General features: G+C 40.2%; 1 protein-coding gene across 7 annotated transcripts in view; it reads left to right on the forward strand.

The window, feature by feature from the left end:
• The window catches only part of RC3H1 (ring finger and CCCH-type domains 1), a 59,353-nt gene that overhangs the window by 29,875 nt on the left and 8,406 nt on the right, over positions 1-21,072 (forward strand). For 3 of the 7 annotated variants that reach the window (XM_021525078.2, XM_021525080.2, XM_021525079.3), the window contains exons 3-19: positions 624-744; positions 1,989-2,228; positions 3,071-3,246; positions 4,065-4,265; positions 5,416-5,548; positions 7,059-7,177; positions 8,737-8,849; positions 9,722-10,003; positions 10,328-10,545; positions 11,809-12,185; positions 13,280-13,411; positions 13,985-14,137; positions 16,045-16,255; positions 17,566-17,656; positions 17,771-17,906; positions 19,795-19,965; positions 20,553-20,668. In XM_021525078.2, the coding sequence (XP_021380753.1) occupies positions 624-744; positions 1,989-2,228; positions 3,071-3,246; positions 4,065-4,265; positions 5,416-5,548; positions 7,059-7,177; positions 8,737-8,849; positions 9,722-10,003; positions 10,328-10,545; positions 11,809-12,185; positions 13,280-13,411; positions 13,985-14,137; positions 16,045-16,255; positions 17,566-17,656; positions 17,771-17,906; positions 19,795-19,965; positions 20,553-20,668 (2,990 nt within the window). The remainder of the gene's footprint in view (positions 1-623; positions 745-1,988; positions 2,229-3,070; positions 3,247-4,064; positions 4,266-5,415; positions 5,549-7,058; positions 7,178-8,736; positions 8,850-9,721; positions 10,004-10,327; positions 10,546-11,808; positions 12,186-13,279; positions 13,412-13,984; positions 14,138-16,044; positions 16,256-17,565; positions 17,657-17,770; positions 17,907-19,794; positions 19,966-20,552; positions 20,669-21,072) is intronic. The other 4 variants (XM_021525082.2, XM_021525083.2, XM_021525081.2 and 1 more) reach the window with 3 other exon arrangements.

The raw sequence follows: 21,072 nt of genomic DNA on the forward strand, positions 1-21,072 counted from the left end.
TGTCACCTGACAAAAGCCCAGCACAAAACCCCAAGAATGTAGCTGGCATCTGTCATCAGATACTTACAGGGTGTGTTCATATGCACTACATAGGATAACTTGGTCATGCTTTGTAACTGTATCTGCTCAGAGTATGTTCCAGGGGTGTCTTATTGTATTTGCTGCTAAGTCTTCCTTCCACTAATCTTAAGTAGCTGCAGTCTGTTGTCCCTGGATGATTTTAGAGCTGTGAGGCCATAGATACAAATTTGTACTTACTGGCAGACATTTTTTTTTTTCTTCCCCCTGAGTTTTTTGGCCAGTCAGCTTTGGGGATGTTCAATGTGTTCTATTTTAGCCAAGGTGTTAGTTATAGGAAGTGCCCTGTTAAGCCTTCTGCTTCTAGTACCTTTCAGCCATTAAATGAAAGAAGTCTCTTAAACATAAATTCTGTCTGTTTTAATTCTCAGTGGGGTTTCTTATGCTATTTTTTCAGTAAATAAGCTGAAAAAATACTAAGTAATAGAGAAAAATCACAGAAGGAGAAGAAAACAGGAAATGTGTTGTAGAAATAAGTGTTTGTAAGCACGGTTGACACTTACTTATGCATATTCATAGTAGATGTACATGTCATCTCTCTTCAGGTTCCTGAGCAGCAGCCAATTACTTTATGCAGTGGAGCTGAAGATACCAAGCATTATGAGGAGGGCAAGAAATGCGTGGAAGAATTGGCATTGTACCTCAAACCACTCAGCAGTGCAAGAGGTAGTTACTTTGTTGCTTCCTTGGAAAATGAAACAAGAAAACAAATAAAATGCAAAACAAACTATCCAAATTGTTAGTTAGTATGTTTGAAAAATTGATATAAATCTAGTTTAGAAACAAATTGAAACAGATTTCTTAAACATTAAGGTTATGTTTTTATGGAGGGGAGGGGGATGTAGACTTGAAAAGTGTCAGAAATAATTCAGAGAAAAAGCAGAGGTTTTTGACCATGCAATAGTGAGTTGAGACAAATTTTTATTTGATCTTTGCAGAGTAAGTAAAAATAGATCATTTTGCTTGGGTTTTTTTTCAGTTCTGCTTTGTGATAACTGTAGTGATGCAGCTGTTCTGTAGAGGATGAATAAACTGATATGAGAAAGTTACTACATATAAGATAAGGAAAATTATAAGTAATACTGTGTTTATACAAGGTCAAATACAAGAGCTGAGTCAGTCTGGGTAATTTTAAGTTAGCAAACCTGCACTGTGTTGAAGAGTATGGATTTTATATATATTATATGTGCTGGATTTGGACAGTTTGTCAGCCCTAGTAGTGGAGTTGAGCATCATGGTCATTAGATTATAAAAAATTTTTTTTTTTGAGAAGCTGAGACTTTTGTGACCAGTGCAGTGTGACAGCAGTATCACTCTTGGTATTGGTGGCTCAGTGAACAAGCTCTGGCTGTAGAGCAAACTCAGCATGGTCAGCTGTATGTCTAGTGAGTCACCTCTTCCTTTAACCTGAGTTAGGTGGCTCTCAGCATTTTGTGATTCTTTGGCACAAAATTAAACATCACCCAAGCAGTTCAGGACTCACGTAAACTCTAAACCAAAACAGTGAAGGTAGTACATGTAGGCAAGAAACTAAATGTGTTCTGCAAGCAAACAAATGTCCAAGTGATCCCTAAAGTCCATGAATAAGGGATGAACTGGGAATCTGGATGGGAGGGTGTGGGACAAACTACCAACATGGGAAAAGGATTCATTAGAGGTTCCATCTTCGTAAAAAGCTTGATCAGTCAATCACAAGATTAAGCCTGTGGGGAAGCTGACTACCAGAAAACTGCTTTTATTGCCAAGTGAAACAAGTGAAATCAACTTATGATGTGTCTTGACTAGTATTCCCTTTGACAAAATGGACACCAGGAGAGCTAGGTTTGCACTTGTCCAGTACAGTCACTGAAGACTGGCACAATAAGAGGAGTATGAGGTAGTTTATTATTCTGTTTCATTTTGTTTTGAAGGTGTGGGTCTTAACAGTACTACTCAGAGTGTGCTGAGTCGTCCCATGCAGAGGAAACTTGTGACATTAGTCCATTGCCAGCTGGTGGAGGAGGAAGGGCGGATCAGAGCCATGCGTGCAGCACGGTCACTGGGGGAAAGAACAGTCACAGAGCTCATTCTCCAGCATCAAAACCCTCAGCAGCTCTCCTCCAACCTCTGGGCTGCAGTGAGAGCCAGAGGGTGCCAGTTCCTTGGGCCAGGTAGGTGACATCACAATATCACTGCTGTACTAGAAGCAATTTAGAATTAAGCCACTGATAAATGACTGTCTAATTGCCCGAGTGATTTTATTCAGCAGCAGCCTAATTTCTTAATAGTAATCTTCAGAATTAATTATATGTCTGTTGGGCTGCTGCTGTTGGGTTTTCTTGTATTTTTAATGCTTTTTCAAGTCTTCTGTAAAATTCAGAATAGGTGTCCTTCTGTTCTTGTCTACTCCTTGAAGATCTTTCTAGAAAAAGTAAGGTTACTGGAAGTGACTGGCATGGCTTCTTTTCCTTCTTAAAGCAATAAACATAGAAAAGAATTGTAGGGATAGAAAGTTACATGTACACATTTTTAAAAGTTGTGCATGTATAAATTAAATTTCTTTGCTTAAAATACTATAGAGAAATCAATGTTGCTTAAAAAAATGAAGTCTCATTATTGAAAATACAGACTTCACTTGTTGAGTCTTGAAATATGTAGCCAATTTCTTAAAGAAAAATAGTGAAGCTTTTTCCAATGGAAACAGATGAAGACTAATTTTGAGATTCTAACTTTCATATAGTAGTGCTGCAGCCTGTTTGATTGGTGTGGGGTAATATATAATAATATTAAAGGTAAAAAGTCCTGTTTTCCCAAGTCACAGTATGGGCATCTGGAAGGGTTCCTTCTCTCTTTGCCCTCCCTTCTTGCTGAATTCCTTTTTCTCTCTGGGTTTGTGTGTCTGTTAGTGAGAGTTTTTGGCTGTTATCCCAATTGTAGGTAACAAGGAACTGCAAAAATTTTACTTGGGCTTCTTTCATCTTTCGTCATTTTTTGCATTTCCCCTTACTCTCAGCAATGCAAGAGGAGGCTTTAAAGCTGGTTCTGCTGGCTTTGGAAGATGGATCTGCTCTGTCACGAAAGGTCTTGGTTCTCTTTGTGGTGCAGAGACTGGAGCCACGATTCCCTCAAGCTTCCAAGACTAGCATTGGGCATGTTGTCCAGCTCCTTTACAGAGCCTCGTGCTTCAAGGTATGAAGAAAATTGTGCCTAGAGGTTTCATAATACTATGAAAATCATTGGTTTTCACTTTCTGTTTTCATTGTCCTGCAAAATTAAATATGGCCAAAACTATGAGTAGTTAGAGGAAGGATTGCCCATTAAGTCCCACATGAGTTTAGAGAGTTCTTTGTCATTCAGCTGTGATGGCAGTGTAGGCTGAAACAGCGACTTGAAGCTGTAAAGTTAGGTTTTGCCTCTGACCAGTTTCACAGAGGTACTGTTACAAAACCTGGATGTAAAGCAGCATCCTTAACTTCTTAGAAGTGGCTTAAAGCCAAAAAAATCACTAGTTCTGTTAATTCAGTTGTGATGTGGTTAGAATCAAAGAAATGGGAGACTTGGGTGTCAGCTGTATGAAGAAAAACTGCTTAATGTACTTCATGGTATTTAATATATGTTATTAGATGCTCAACTGAAATGTCATTTACTCTTGCTAAATGAGTAGAAAAACATTTTGGTTTTGCTAATTGTACCCGCAAACACAATTCTGCAATACAAACAAAGTATCTTGACTGAAGGTGTGGAATGCTGTAAAGTCCAGGATGAGTGACACTTTGACCAATATGTTTGTCAGAGTCCAAATAAACAATGTTTTGTGTCCATTTTATAGTGGTACCACTCTATGTGTGTTACTTTAGTAGGAACTGGTGTTCACTGAGTGTGTCATAGTTGATTTCAGTTTGGGAGAAGGATTTAGTTTTGCCAGCTGAAGACGTCACTTGCCTCGGACTTCATGTAATCTTGGGCTTATCCTGCTTAATTGTATTTGGCTCATTTCTCTTTGCTAGGTGACCAAGCGAGATGAGGATTCCTCCCTGATGCAGCTGAAGGAGGAGTTTCGGACATACGAAGCTCTGAGGAGGGAGCACGATTCCCAGATAGTTCAGATCGCTATGGAAGCGGGTTTGCGCATTGCACCTGACCAATGGTCCTCGCTCTTGTATGGAGACCAGTCTCACAAATCCCACATGCAGAGTATCATTGACAAGGTAAAGCCACCTGGAATCAGCCCAGTCCAGCTTGTTTGCAACCGTAGTAGATTTAAATGTTCGTAACAATAAACTTAGAAACTGTGCCCACATGGACTTGCCTATTAATCATTTCTCCTGTTATTTCAAAACCCGTTATGTCCTAAATAATTAGAATATATATTTGTAACCTACTGAATCTTGTTTCCTCTGCTATCCTGACACTTTTGCTACTTTACTTATTTCTGCAGATGGAAACACAAAAAGTTTAGCTAAATAATTGAGGGGTCACCTTTATGAGCAGCTGATAAGTGCCAATGTAGTGACAGAGGCTAATGATCCATCTTTCCAGACAGAAAGTTAGTGCATAAGTTGAAAAAAAAAAAAGAGTCCCCATGTCTGTGTCTGAAGTAGGATAGAGAGGTGAAAGCACATTTTGTAAATAAAATACCTAAACTCTGGAAATGCCCAGAACTCTCTGTGTTCAGAAGCAACATAGGATAAATGGTCTTTTAGATTAGGGGATGCTTTTGTAAGTGCCTAAATAAGGTGGGAAGAGCTAAACCTGTTGAATGGTTATGAAAGCTGTGAAACGACTGCTTTGGCTGCTGTGCAAGAGGATTAGCTTCAAGATAGCTTCTGCTGTGTATTTATGCCTTTGCCCACCTTTTGAAATGTCCTGCCAAACATCTCCTGAAGGATCAAGGTGGAATTAACAGCTTTAAATACTGGTATCGTGTGATGTTAGGAAATAGCTAGCTATCTTATCCTTCAACCATCTTGTTCTTTATTTTCTGGTTGCTGAACTCAGTTTAAAGCAGAGTGCAAACCTGTTGGTTTGGGGATCGGAGATATTAAACTCTCCAGAAATCTAAATTAAATGGTTTCCAACATGGCCCATTTTTTATCTTGGATGGCAGCACAACACAAAAGAAATGGGTTTTATTGCTAGAAATAATACCAGCCTTTATTTTGTCTATTTATAAATGTAATTTAATGCAATGTCAAAGACCTCTGCATTCTTAATAGAAAGAGTTCACTGGAATGCATTTCTGTGAAAGATGTTTATCTCCGGTTTTGGGAGACAGTTCTTATGAGTCTGTGGGACAGCCTTCAGAAACCATGAGGATTGCCACGCCTGTGGAAAGTTAATTATGATAATTTTTTCAAGTTGCAGACCCCAGCATCGTTTGCACAGAGTGTTCAAGAATTAACTATTGCTCTTCAGAGGACTGGAGACCCAGCTAACTTGAATCGTCTTAGACCTCACCTAGAGCTCCTAGCAAATATTGATCCCAGTCCAGGTAAATCTGGGTGTTTTTCATAAAAACCTTTAAGTTTAGCAAAATGAGCTTAATACTGTACAAGGATTAAAAGCTGATCATCAAGTGTAAGGAAATGTCCTCCTTACTCATCAACTAAAGAGTTTTGGATTCCAAAGTAGAATTTTGATAGATTGACTAGAAAGAAGCTGGGCGAAAGCCAGTCTAGACAAGAATGGTTTGTTAACGTACAGAATTCAGTATTTTCCTTGTTCATAGGTAATTCTGCAAAACTAGGAGTCTGGCAAGTAGAAGATAATCGGAAAGAATTTAACTGAGTAATAGAACCTAAGCTGTTGACAGAGGAGAGAAAGAAATTGTTAAAAAAGTCAGCAGTGCTGTAAGGATGGACTACCTGAGGGAGAAGGGAAGGAACAGAAAAGTTCTGTGGCTGAAGTTTTATTTTATACCTGCTAAAATTTGTAAAATCAATATTATATATCAAAATAGTAGAAAGATATAAACTACAACTTCAGGAGATGAAGAATTGTACTTCGTATTTGTTTAAACAAGCAGAAGTTAAACTTTCTTTCCAATGAGGACCCGTTGTTCTTCAAAACTAGTGGAGATACAGTGCTTTCTTCCCAAATCTTTCATACTGAAACAAACTGGGGACAAACCTGTGTACTGCAGATTGGTTTGCAAAAAACTGATGGGGAAGGTGGCATCACTAATAGCCCCCCTTGTTTTTGGTAGCCAAGTCTAGTCTTTGTGGGTTTTTTTTCTGTACTGTTGAGTTGCCTAAATAACAGCAGAAAAGCATGTTGAAGTACTTCTGGAAGAATTTAGTCCCTGTGAGTGGAATATAATATCATTAATTCTGCCAAAGATCTTGAAAGGCTCTTTGAGGTACTGTGCTTTGCAGCAGAGTGTGCAGGCACACAGTGGGAGTGTCAGCTGCTGGAACAAGATTCAAAAAAAGTAAATTGGCTAAAAAGAAAAGGTGCTCCTATAGAACTGAGACTACAATTTATTCACAGTCTTTTAGATGGTGGTCTGATTCATAGATTTGCCTTGTGATGTTTTTTTCCACATGAGAGGCATTAATTTCTGTTGCTGTTCTACATCTGTGCCTGTGTAATCAGGCCAGTGATGACTGTATTTGTATGCAATGATTTTACCTCCAGGAGTCTGAATGTAAAGAGGGATTTTGAACCTGGTGTTTTTCTTAATGATGAGTTTGTACAGTGCCTTTCCTCTGGAGTTCCTGTGAGATGAGAAAGTTCTTGTAAAAGGAAATAATTTTACATGCTAATAATGGTCTTATAGTCTCATTCGGTATTTTGTGCAGCTCAGCCTTAAGTTTATTGATACCTCTATTCTGTAAGAGCTATATGTCCCAGAAATAAGGTACTGAATGCTTTTTATCTACTGATGAAATGTTTTTTATCAACTTGGCTAGTCAAGTTTCTGATGTGGAATTTTGTACCTGGTTTTGGAAAATCTTTCTGATTTTTGTTTTTGTATTTGGTGTTTGCTGTCCATGCAACAGATGCTCCACCTCCAACATGGGAACAGCTGGAAAATGGACTAGTTGCTGTGAGGACTGTGGTTCATGGCTTAGTTGATTATATCCAGAATCACAGCAAAAAAGGAACAGATCAACAACAGGTAAAAGCTAAATCATTTGGAAACTATGTACCCCTAAGTTTTATTGGCTGTATCCTATAGTAGAGGTTTACTAATGTCATCTGGAAAGATTTGGTTTGGCAAGGAGCTAATTGAAAACATCACTGCAAGTCATATTTATAAAAATAGAAACAAGAAAGGAAAAAGTGTAAAGCAACACATTTACCTCCAAAACCTGTTAAATTGATTTTCACAGCCCACTAGGGTGGAAGGAGAACAAACTACAGGGTTAGGAAAATGAATAACAATCTCTGTGAGTAGAGAGTGGGGAAGGGACACTGAATGCTGCTGTGATTTGTGGGTATTTTCTTGGTTTTGTTTTAATGTGACATATTTCAGCCAGTTGGCTCTCTGTTAATGAAGTCATCCTTATACCTGTGCTGAGTGGTCTGTCAAGCTTGAAGAACAGTTCATATGAAGGTGCAATCCAAGTTCCTGAAACAGATTTTTCTTTGTTTCAGCAATTACAATGTAATTATGTATTAACTTATCTCATAGTTACCTTATCACACATTCCTTTGATGTCATTTTATTGTGTAGCTCAGTTGATATAAATGCTGCTGAACTACAGAGCTGCCTGTCCCAGTCCTACTCTGTTGTTTTGGCATTCATCCTCTTGGAGAGCTGGTCTGGGGAGCTCAACTAGTAAAAAGATTATCTCTGCCCAAAAAAAAAAGGGCATAATTAAAGCAAATTATTTCTGCTGTTTCACCTTTTTGCATTAGTTGGGATGGGTAATGAGCACTGTCACCAGCAAAAGGAAAAACAGTAGAAATGCATGAGTGGGAATCTGGGAGGGGAAAACATCAAGAGTTTTTGTTGTGGAGAGCCTGTGGTACATGCTGTCCTGCTTGGAAGGGAGCCCGGAGCCTCATGAGTAGTAAAGTCTGGGTGAAGTTGCATTACCTGGCAACAGTGGCCAGTAAAAGGCTGTGTGGCTTATGTTCACTCTGCCTAGACCTTCTCACTGGAAGGCAAAAAAACCCAAACAAACAAAACAAAACAAAACAAAAAAAAAAATAAAATAAAATAAAAAAAAAAAACCAAAACAAACAAACAAACCCTCCCAAAATGAAACCAAAACTAGCCAAGGAAAAATCCCCAACAGTTTGCAGGTGACTTCTGACAGATATATACCATTTGGCTTCTTAGAAAGCACGTGGACTTTTACAGACCTTTCCCTTGGTGGAAACTATTGATAGGGTGTATCTGATTATTGGTAATTTTTTCATCCTGTATCAGTTTTGTCCTAAAATGTACAGCTGTGTTCCAGTCAAGCTCTCCAGTAAGAAGTTTGAATAAAAATGCTCAGTAGAAAACTGAGAGTGACTTAGTTGTCAAAACAGTCTTGAAACTGTTGGTTCTGTTGAAGAATCAAACACAAGTACTTCAGGTTTATTTCCTGTCAGGTATTCCAGAAACACTTAAATTTGATGATTATCAACAGACAAACATCAGGCCTTGGATAAGATGGTACATTCAGCTTGGTTAAGTGCACTTTCATGTTGGGGTATCTCACCTGGTTTCTCTAACCTTGTCAGCCCCCTCAGCACAGCAAGTACAAGACATACATGTGCCGAGACATGAAGCAGAGAGGAGGGTGTCCCCGGGGGGCCAGCTGCACCTTCGCACATTCACAGGAGGAGCTGGAAAAGTAAGTGTACCTCTACTAGTAGAAAGCAGCCCAGTCTTTGTTTCATCTTGTCTATAGGAGTTATTTTTTATATATTTTTATATTTAGGAATGAGCGGGAAAGGAGGTATAACCTGGCTGTTAGACTAGTAAGAAGTAATGTGGTAGACTTGTAACAATCATCTCTTAGGTTTTGGAGCTACTTGATCTTCCATATAACAGGATATTTGCTTTGTTCATCACTAATGCAGCTCTGAAAGCTTGATGTTACACAAGTGTTATCCAAAGATTTTGGAGGTGCTTTTCCCTGCTTTTAAGTGTGACTAAACTTGCTGTGTGATGGCATTCACAGTGGCTGTTGTTTGGGGGTACTTCTCCTCTTCCCTTTTCATTCAGGTAGGTTGCTGGCAGTTTTCCAAATGTAAGGAATGCATTGCTAGCTCTCCGAAGAGCTAAAAACAAATAATTGAAGATTTTTTCCTGCAACAATTCTTTATGTGATCTGTCAAAAAGTTTCGTGCAGGTACCTTCAATTGGTTTCATCTGTTGTTGTAGAGTTAAAAAATTATGCTCATATCAAATATGAAGTCTAGATCTATTGCAGGTTTAGGAGGGCAAGATGCTGTTGTTCTGCAGGTTGTTTTATTTTTTTTTTTTAAAGTAAAATGGATGTACTTGTCATTGGAAGTCCATCCTTGTTCTGATGGAAACTCCTATTAATAGATCAACTATCAGGGAAGTTGTATTCTAAGAGGTATTTTCATAAGCCTCTTGAAGAACTTGAATAAAAAGAAGCTTTCATTAGAATCCATGTTTGAAAAATCTTGACAGTACAGCTCCTTTTACTATTTTTTTTTTGTTTCAAGTTTTGATATGTTGTTTTTCTTTCTGAAGATTCCGTAAAATGAACAAGCGTCTCGTTCCCAGAAGACCCCTTAGTGCCTCCCTGGGCCAGCTGAATGAGGTGGGCCTGCCTTCAGGAGCTATCCTCTCAGAGGAAGGGGGAGTGGACTTGCCCAATAGGAAAACCTCTGCTCTGCCAAATGGAATTGTGTCAACAGGCAGCACAGTGACACAACTGATTTCTCGAGGGACTGACTCCAGTTATGAAAGTGCCCTGAAGCCGGGGAAGATGGACCATCTGAGTAGCAGTGCCCCTGGATCCCCTCCTGACTTGTACGGGTCTTCCTACCTGTTGTTCAAATTGTTGTGTGTATAAATGTGGAGTAGAAACAAAGTAAACCAGTTCTTTAAAAAGGAAACAGAACTGGGGTTGTGGTTGTTCTTGTGTTTGGTTGGGGGGTTTTTTTGTGATTATATAGTACTCTGGAAAGCTAAAGCTAAACTCTAAATTGTGTTAATTCCCTATCTGCTTATATTTTAATTGGAGAAGGTGATAGAAGCCTTCAGAAGGTGGAGTGTAGACAAATAACAGTGTGTTAGAGTACAGTGTACTATACCAGGCCTTAATGAGCACGTGCCATCTTTCCACTTCTTTAGGCTGGAATCTGTTCCCAAGAGCTCTATTTCTGCCTTGCCAGTGAACCCTCATCCTGTGCCTGCTCGGGTGCCAGCAGATCTGCCCTCGGTGTCTGTCACCAAGCAGTTGCAGATGGTACCACGAGGGTCTCAGTTGTACAGTGCACAACAAGCAGATATGTTTTATCCAGACCCCAGAGGGGCTGCCCCATCGTTTGAGCCAGCGCCCTACCAACAAGGTAAGATTGACACAAAGCTCTTTCATCCTCATGCTGATTTTAGTCTTTTTTCCCACTCTGGTTTCTCGTTTTTAAGCCCTTTAATAAAGTTTTCTTACAAATCACATGGATGAAGTACACCAATATGGTCATGTCATAATAAAATGGAAACTGATGGGCTTTTATGCCTTGACAGAGGAGTTCAATGCAAGTGAAAACAATACCTGTATCTGTCCAAGTGTTGTAAGTCCTTCTGTCTTCAATTCTTCATAACTGGGCTGGAGGAGGGATCCAGTGTGGTAAACCTTAATTCAGTTTGACTCAGGGAAAATGGAAATAAAAGTACATGTGATGACTAGAGATAAATGAAATTACAGAAGGGAGTTCACAAAAAAAGAGAACATCATAAGAAAGTAATCAAGAGAAAAAAACTTAACTATAAAGAGAGCACCTGGAGAAAGATAATATCGATGGGGATTAAAAAGAGAAGATATGGCTATCTGTACAAAAACAGAGATGATTCTTAGGCAATGTAAGGTCACAAAGAGAAATGAGATCGAGTGAAGTGAATATGAGAGAAAAATAAGCAATGAAAGACCAAAGGAAGTTAAAAGCAGAAAAAACTCTAGAAAGGAAAAGCTAAATAGGGGAAGCCATTTCTGAGAAAACTGCAGAGCATTTTGAAGAAAAACTACTTACAGTTGGTCATTATGTGCCAGTGAACATCTGAGTTGTCCAAAAAATTTGATGTCATGCACATATTCATACTTATTTTAAAATTATCCAGAGATCCTGGATAGAATAATAAAATCTTCAGGTAGCTAGGCAATGTGATTTACAGTTCTGAAATGTCCTTCTCCTGTTCAAAACACAGAAGAAATCTCTAGATGACACTAAATCCTAATAATCTAAATTCCTTTACCCAGACAGTGGTTCTGATATGTTGAGATAAATTGGATTTAGTTGCATGGATGAAGATGTATAGACCAATCTTTAGTTTACTTTTTAGGTCTTACCTAGCTGAAAGCATTTGTAGCATTCTGCAGAGACATTTTGATGATTTATTTCTATTTGTTGTGCTGTCTGTGGTGGGCTCAGTCTCACCAGCTCTTCATCAGCTATTGTAACATTGACACTGTGCTGGTATCTTAGTTAATTATTCTATGTCACTTGAGCTTTGGATCAACTTTTGCTTCATCAGGGTTTTCTGCAGTCAACTTTTGTGGACAGCTGTGGCAATCACTTTCTGTACTTGTGTTTTCCCCCACCCTTGCTTTGCTTCAGGAGTGTACTATCCCACTCAGTCCATGTCTCGCTTTGTCCGACCTCCTCCGTCAGCTCCTGAGGCGGGTACGCCGTACCTGGAGCACTACGGGCCGTACCTGTCGGAGCGTGTGGTGAGCCCGCAGTACCCGCAGCCGCAGGGGTACCCGACCCTGGCACAGCCCATGTACCCGCCGCACTACGACGGCCGCCGCGTGTACCCCCCCGTGCAGCCCTACCAGCGGGAGGACGTGGTGCGGGGCAGCCCGGTGCCCATCGACATCCCACAGGCGGCCGTGCCCCTCTACGTACCCGAGTCCAGAGACAGATACCAGCAAACAGAGGCTTACTGCCCAGTGGCTCCGCATCTCAGTCAGATCAGACCTTCGTGCCACAGGGTATGGGTTCTACACTGTGGTTTTGTAGTTGTTTTGAGGGAAAAACTATGAACTGCTTGAGGAATTTTATGTTTTTGTACTAAGGGGGTGGCCTTTGCTAAAGTCTGAATTTTAGGAAGCTGATCAAAAACTGGAAGGTAATTTAGTTACTGGTCAACTCTGCAGTTGTAATGATGTTAATATGTAAAAGTAGGCTGCTTTAATGCTCAAAATGGAAAAGCATTGTAATTCACTTCGGAAATCTCCTAAGTCTCTGACTTCTCCAGCAAAGATTAGGCTGAAGAGAGCTACTCAAGTGCAGAGTAAATACAGTGTGTGGAAATGTCACATGTGCATTCTTGTCCTGCCCATCTGTGACTGACCAACTCTGTACCTCAATAATAAACATTAAACAAACCTGCCTTGATAAGAGAATTAAAAATTCTGCTCTCCTGAATTTTTTCTAGTTACATAGTTAACTGCGGGGTCTTCCTGTTGTAAGTTTACAAATTTGTTTTGATAACTCAGCAGCTGGAGTTGAGTTCTGTAGAATAGTTGGACTTAGATCATTCAGATTTAAAGGCCCTGAATCCTATTGCTGAGTACAGGAAGTGTTTTTAACACAACTTACAGATTTATCACTTTGAGTGTGCCGTGTTTAATTCCATTGCAAAGTGGAATAATAATAATAATAATAATAATAATAATAATAATAATAATAATAATAATAATAATAATAATAATAATAATAAATGTGTCTAGTGACCTGTAGAGTTCTATCAATTTACCCTACATGACTGTAATGGGAACTTGCCATGCTGAACATGTGCCAGCGGGAACTTTGCCAAGTTGTAAGACACTGCCTGTTTGTGTGGTGTCTTGACCTAACACTGGCCAGTGTAGGAACATGTATGTCCTATATGAAAGGTAACAGATAGACTTTAGCAAATTGATCATTATTTCTTACTTCAGTGAGTCTGTGTATCCTCTGTATTTCCTTCTCCTTGCAGTATATAGCTACCTTATTCTGTTCAGGTAAATAACACTTAGAAAATTATTCATTTTGTACTTTAATGCTTCGGGAGCTCTGAAACATTTTCCTGTCTTCATTTCAGCCTCATCCCAGCCTGGATGAACTTCACCGACGAAGGAAAGAGATCATGGCTCAGCTGGAAGAGAGGAAGGTGATTTCTCCACCTCCTTTTGCGCCATCACCAACTTTGCCTCATCCTTTTCACTCAGAGGAGGTAAGCATATTTTGATGAAATGTGAGATACTGGCATGTTTAGAAAATACTTGGGCCTTTATGTGCTGATAGAGGTAGACAACAAGAAAATCAGAACAATACAGCACTGGCAGGTGTTGGGGAACATAGATTTCGTGCCTAGCTGGAAAGCCCTTGTAGTACAGTCTCCAGTATTTCAGCTGGCTGTTGATCTACCACTGGTCCTAAGCTCTCTGCTTCAAGAAAATTACTTTAGAGCCTTTACTAATTGAAGTAATCGCTCTTCACAGTTAGTAGACTTTACTCCTGACATATGTAGAATGAAGTAGCAACTTGATAGAGATTTATTTTTTTAACCAGTGTCAAAATATCACCTTGAAACTGGCCAAGTGAACAGTCAGCACTGGGAGCATAGCCAGGCGCTCAGAATTTCACTCACCTCATGCGTTTTCTGGCCCAATTCCAGAGGGTGATGTATCTGATAAAAAATAATCCTGTGATGTTTCTCAAATTCACTACTGTTGAAGTGAACAGGGATGGCTGTGAAACTGCTTCTTCCCTTCACTTACAGAACCAGATTTTTGTTTTTGTACAGTACTTGGATGAAGACCTGAAAGTAGCTGGGAAATACAAAGGAAATGACTACAGCCAGTACTCTCCCTGGTCCTGTGACACCATCGGCTCCTACATTGGAACCAAAGATGCAAAACCCAAAGATGTTGTGGCAGCAAGGAGTGTGGAGATGGCGGTATGCAGGGATAAGGGGAAAACAGAAGAAGAGCGGATATTTCTGTGGGGTGGGAAGGACTTTCATTTGCTTTCCACGATGATCACAGTGTTTTTATTTAAGCTCAGAAGTGCACTGCAGTCACAGAAAGCACTTGCAGGTGTATGAAGCACTTCAGTTTCAAAGTTATGAACAGTCCTATCCTTGTGTAGCTGGTACAAAATTCATATAGTTGCAGGATAACCACTCTACTCTGAAACCATAGATAGCAAGAATATTATGCAAAGATTATTCTTTGCACTTACTTGAAATGCAAAAATTATTCTGTCCTGGCAGCTTGCTAATTAAACATGTCCATCTGTTGCTGCCTGTGCTTCTTTCTGCCAGAGAAAGATGCTGTAACGTAACTTTAGACAATTAATGCCTTTTAAGATGGCTGTTATTGCTGTTAAGGGTGTTACTAGTTTCTACTTGAAGGACTGTGATTTTTGGCCACAAGAGTACCCAAAATTTGCATGGAGTTTTTGAGAAAAGCACAATCAGAACTTTGCACTATGCTGTTTCTTCTTGAAGGCAATTTCTAGCTCTATGCTGCACTTATTCAGCCCTTCACTGAACTTTGGGAGGTGGGCTGTGATCTTGTTTTGTGCTTCTCCATTTTTGCAAGTTCAGTGTTGCAAAATGAAGGGACTACTTGGGTTTTACTATTGGGAGTCATGAATGGAGAAGGAAAAGGAGTCCTACATACTACCACTATTCAGTTTCTTCCTAACACTCGGGCATCACTCAACATGAGTAGGCTGGTAGCCCATGCACATAGCAAGTCATTCAGGCTCTTCAAGAGAAAAAGACTGTGTTACCTGAGGAACTATTTTACAGAGATTCATCTATTCTCCTTCACCCCCATCTGCAAAAGGATCCATTGACTTATTTTCATATTGTTGGAGTCATGCTGATTTTTCTTTGGCCAATAAGAGGCAGAGGGGAACATTCACTATTCAGAATTCATTCTTCTGTGGTCAGGTGCTCAGCTGTTGCAACCACTTAATTAAATCAAGATTTAACTTCTCCTCAAGAAGGCTTCCTTTTCCCCCTCTGCCCCACTGGAATTAAATTGGTCTTTTTTCTGTCTGCTGAATTGCTTTCCTCTTAAAACCTTGAAGCCAGTGTTGGAAATGAACCCAAAAAGGAGACTTTCTCCTGAAAAAATCAGAGCAAAAATTGCATCTCATCTGCAGCTTTGGCCTTTTTACCTGTCCTCTTGCTCTCAGTCCTGCACAGTGTGGTTGCCTGGAGTTATCACACTGCCACGTTTGACCTGGGGAAGTACTGAGATTATTTGTAATCAGCTTATGCTGTCTAAGTGGCAGCATCTAGGAGTGATAAACAGCTCTTGGCTTTCATCCCTGCTGCTAGAAAACTGTAAAAAATCTGCAGTTCAATTGCAAGAAGTAATAAGGTTCTGGAGAAGTAACCTCCTTTTTCAAGGCTGTTAGGTTATACAATTCTTAGCACTGGGCTTCAGAGAAATTTCTTTTTGATTCTAGAAGGAATGTGGGCATCCTTAGAGATGCGCACTGATCTCTTTGAGTTTATATGAGGGAGAGGTTTTTCCCACCTTCTCTTCCCATTAGACTTGCTCTGTCATAGTTTTCATTTGCTGCTGCCCTCTTCTTCTGGATTTAGTCACAATTAATTGTGCAAGTTTTTCACTGTGGTGTAGTAATGGTCATCTTAAGGTAGACCATTAAGGTGACATCCCCTCTGACAATGGAGTTAGAAACTGAAGAATAGGAAAACTAGTTGAAAAGTTAAGGGCATAGAGAATGCAAGAGAAACTAACTGCACTTACCAAATTGTTGTGAAAGGGATGTGATCCTGTTACTTTTGGAATGAGTTTTGGAGTGCCTTTTCCATGTCTTGTCCAGAATGTGGATAGCAAAACCATGCGTGAGCAGCGACTGGACATGCAGCGCCGAGCGGCCGAGACGGGGGACGATGACCTCATTCCATTTGGAGACCGACCAACTGTGTCGAGATTTGGGGCCATCTCTCGTACTTCCAAAGCCATGTACCAGAACTCTGGGCCCATGCAGGCCATGGCGGTTCAGGGAGCTGCCACCAAATCCATCATTTCAGGTATGATCTGTGCTCTTGGATTTTGCTGGCTGTTGCTGTTTTCTTTACTGCTATAGTGTTGTACAGGTTGAAGACAAGCCCTGTAAACAACTTCAGGTAGGGTTATACTGAGAAGACTGAATGCAGAGCAAGTTTGCCACAGCTTTCTGAGATCACTTGGTCTAGACAAGAGGAGACTGAGGGCAGACCCCATAGCAGTCTACAGCTTCTTCCTGAGGGGATGCAGAAGGGCAGGCCCTGATTTCTCTAGTAACCAGTGATAGGACTGGAGCTGTGTCAGGGGAGGGTTAGGTTGGATATCAGGAAAAGAGTCTTCCCTCAGAGGGTGGTGGGGCACTGAACATGGAATAGTCACAGCCCCAGGACTGCCAGAGATCCAGAAGTGTTTGGTCAGTACTCTTGGGTATAGGGTGGGATTGTTGGGGTGTTTGTGGAGGGCCAGGAGTTGTCCCATCCAACTTGGGATGTTCAATGATTCCATTACATGTTTCTGCGTACATAGTGTATTTGTTAGTGATATGTTGTTGCTGTTTGGAAGAAGTTACTTTGTTCTTCCAGTCCCTCTGATATGAAGCTTATTTTAAATCTGTAGCAGTAGAATCCAGAAGCTTAGCACTTTCCCAAATACATAATGCAAAACCATCTTGATGAAGTGTTGTACTGCTGCTCTCCTGCTTTATGGGTAGATGCTGCTGCAAGCAGCCATTGTCTCATGTACTGTTAGGCAAAATAAAAAAGTAGGAGTAGTTCATTTCCAACACAGCTATTTTCTAATCACATGTATAATATGGCCTTCTGTCATACTCCAAAAGATTGTCTCTTTCTTGAGGTGCACTGAATAACCTTAAGAAAATATTTAATTATTATATTCCCCCAGATTTGCTTCTAGCTTTTTCAGGCAGTAATTTTTTAGACTTTATTACAAGTATAACTCTGACTTCCCTGAAAACTTAATCTTTAAACTGTAGTTACCAAGGTATAACAGAATTATCAATGAACTACTGAGTCTTTTAGGAACTTCAGTAGTAAAAATAACTGTAATCATCATGTTCTGTGTTTGCTCATCTACCTGAGTATTTGAAGTCCTTCATAATCTCAGACTCTGGAAGGCTGTTGGACTGTTAGACATACAGGAAGAGTCATGTATTAGGTCACAGAGTATTTCTGTGCTCATTTAATCAGAAGAATGTTCAACTTCTCGTCGTTAGAGGGCTGGCCTTTCTTCTTCTTTGTCTAGTTCTGTGCTGGTTGAACGACTGAAAGGGTGCTTTTGTAGCAATGCAATGTGGTTTTCTTCTGTTCCCTGGTAGACTACAGTCCTTATGAAACCCACGGTGGCTGGGGAGGCTCTCCATATTCTCCTCATCAAAATATACCTTCTCAGGGACGTTTCAATGACAGGTAGGATTTCTTTATTTTTTCTTTGCCTTTTTCTAAATTTTCTTTTATCTATTTTTTTCTGTGCCAGTTGAATAAAGATTTTTTTTTTTGAAATCTCATTTTCAAACCCCAAAGGGAGAGGCTGTCCATGTCAGATGTAGCTGGTCATGGGAAGCAGTTGCCCTCAGCTGAACGAGAGCAGCAGCTGCGCATGGAACTGCAGCAAGTTGACCATCAGATCAGCCAGCAGACCCAAATGCGGGGACTGGAGGTTGGTACCAGCATTTGGAGCAGCTGGGGGGTGGTATGGAGAGAGATGACTCTGGTAAAGCTTTTCAAGGGCTGCCTTTGTAGTGTATATCAGTAATAATACTTAATCCTGTGATGCCAGGCACTAGAGCTGTGGTGCAAGTCCCAGCCTTTCTGCCTAGCAGCAGAAACTTCCCTGCACTCCACATGCACATCAACACTATATTTGAATCTGCATTCTGTACTCGGAGTTGTTTGCTGTCATTCTCTTTCTCACTCCCCCTCTGTTCAGCTCTACTCAGAGGCAAACTTGGGGTGTAGGTGCCTGTTCTTCTTCACTTTAATGCTGTTAGAAATGTCTGATTTTATGTACAGAAAGCTTTTAGCTTTATGTTTGTACCTGTTTCTTCCTAAATAGCACAAACCACGAGAGTCAAGAAAGTAAACATGTAATATATGTAGTTTGAAAAATTAAGGCTTAATATTTTATGGCTCTTCACTTAGAAGAAATGTAGTTGTAGCATAAGGAAAGATGAGTGTGTATTTGTAAAAGAGTTAATGAGCTGAAATATTTTGATTTTGTGAGACAGGAGTAATGTCAAGTCATAATGAATGAATAGTTTTAGAAAACCTTAGTTACTTTTTTCCTCTTGGGAAAAAAACAGTAAATATCTATCATAAAACTGTTCTGGGAACCTCAGCAACTATTTGTGCTAACATTTTCCCAAAAAAAATTGCTCTAAGTAGTGGATAGCAGCTTCTGCTGAACCTATGGTTAGTTAAGAACACATGTAACAGAGGAGGGTTATTGCAGATTAGTTTAAGAGCTCACAATTAAGTCACAGCAGTAGGTGCAGTAATATGCATTTGTTAGTTACTTGAAACATAGCTTATGTTCTTGTGCTCTTGTTTGGGAATGAGAGGAGAAAATGTTTTCAATCTTGCATGTCTGCATTTGCCATAATACAAGAGTACTGGAAAGTTGCAAAACCTGTAAGTGGCCTTCTCCTGCTCATCATTGTGATTGTGTCAGTGTTAAATCCTACAGAGTTGAATGTTGAGCCTTGACTTTGCCATAATATAAATTTTGCAGAATTAGTTATTTTGATTAAGAACAGCTTGCAGCTCATCTCTTGTGTTTAAAGCTGCATGTAGATACTGGAAATCAAGGAGTCTTCATTGGTTTACCTATTACAAGGTTGCAGCAATCAATTCAGCCAGAGCATAAAGAACTAGATAATTTTGCTTTTGCATTGTGTGAGCATTTCTACTTAAAGCCCAGCCAAATGCTGGGTTGTGTGGAGTACAAGATGATGTGTTTAAATGCAGAGCACACACTTGCAGAATTGATTCACAAGTGTTAGCAGATTTTTAGAATGGCTGACATGCATTTAGTAACTTGCAGCTTGTGAATGACCATAGTCACTTGCCCCTCTCTGTTCCTCTGTTTCCTAATGTGGGTCAGTAGAGGCCTACATATTGACAACTACATCTCTCAAAATTATGTAATAATATTTCTGGCTCTGCTGTAGAAGTAGATAAATTCTATTGCTGTAAATAAAGCAGCAGACTTGCTTATCTGCGGTTCTCTTTTGTTGAACATGGAGCTCAGAAGAGTAGTTTTTGTTCATGGGCTTAGTCTTAGTTTTGAGAAGAGAGTGACACATGAACAAAGCGCATGCAAATTTATGACAAGAGGTGTTTAACACTGCTTGTTTAAAAATTGAAATACTTGTCCTTGTCTACAGAAACATGTTGAAACTTGCATTGGAAGTGATTTTGATTGGGACATTGTGAAATGTGCCCTTGGTTTTGTAAATGAGCAATACTCTGGAATTATGGCATTAGAGCTTTCTGTGCTTGGTGTGTTGTGTGCTCAGTTGTGTATGTGCTTGGCTTTATGCATTTAGGCTGTTAGTAACAGGCTGCTGTTGCAGAGAGAGGCGACTACCCTGGCAGGCCAACCACAGCCCCCACCCCCACCTCCCAAGTGGCCTGGGATGATCTCAAGTGAACAGCTGAGCTTGGAGCTACACCAGGTGGAAAGGGAAATTGGGAAGAGAACCCGTGAGCTGAGCATGGTGAGTGCTGGGGGGATGGGAGGCAGAGAGAAGCAGTGGAAAGCCATGTACCTGGCTGCAGCTCTTTCACCCTGGCAGAAAGGCTCCCTATTGGATGCTCACAGTTGGAGTCATCCATCTTCCTCTTTATCTCTATTCTTCAAAACCTCTTGAGGAGTTTCTCCAGTCTTCTTCATGAAGAAGTTTAATGTAGCCTCTTCAAATGTTGTTAATTTGTCACCATTTGAAGTAAGCGTGGTGTTGACTTTGATGGAAACCAAATTGTCTCCAAGGTCACTGTGCCATGAGCTCTATAAAGTGCTTTAACACAGGAAACATTGTCTGCAGGTACAGGCTAGTGTTAGAAGTCTATGTGCTGTTACAGTCTGTGGCCTTTGCTTGTTGCTACAAGGATCATCCCTTTCTTTTGGGAAATACCGTGTCCTGAGAGGATGAGCGTATCTAAAAGTCTGATTTTGTCTCATGGCTTTTGCGGGTTAAACTGTGTGACTGCAATTTACAGGCCTTCTTCATCGTCCCTAAAGAATGAAATCTCCAATTCTTTCAACGCACTCTTAAAGAATTTTTCATCTGTCCTTTCTTTAAAGGAGAGCCAGTCTTCACTGGATATGAAAACCAAGCTGGGCACCACTAAACAGACAGAAAATGGACAATTAGAACCACAAAACAAGGTTCCAGCTGAGGACCTTACACTGACATTCAGGTAACACAGGTCTTCAACCTGTCTTTGTGTAACAGGAGACTGACTTCTTCAGGGCCACTCTCCTGTTAAATAAATACCCTTGCCTCACATCAGCTATGACGAGGAAGCACCTACTAGGCAAAGAGAATACAAATCAAGTTTTTATAGTGCGGGTATGAATTAAGGACCTCTCTAACTGTGGAGTAGGTGAGTGGAATAAGACTATATAAATTAATGCAGCAGAAGATTTGCAGAGAGGAATCCATCTGGTCAGTGTTGGATGATTAGCAGGGAGAAGCAGGAGTTACACAGCCACCACAAAAGAAATCCTCATCCTCTGTTTTGGTTTCAAATAAAAGAAATCTCCCAAATGTGAAAGGTATTCCATCCTGCTAAGGTTTGTGATGTAGATGTTGTCTAGGAAG

Source organism: Lonchura striata, chromosome 9 (assembly GCF_046129695.1).
Source record: "Lonchura striata isolate bLonStr1 chromosome 9, bLonStr1.mat, whole genome shotgun sequence".
Lineage (NCBI taxonomy): Eukaryota > Metazoa > Chordata > Aves > Passeriformes > Estrildidae > Lonchura > Lonchura striata.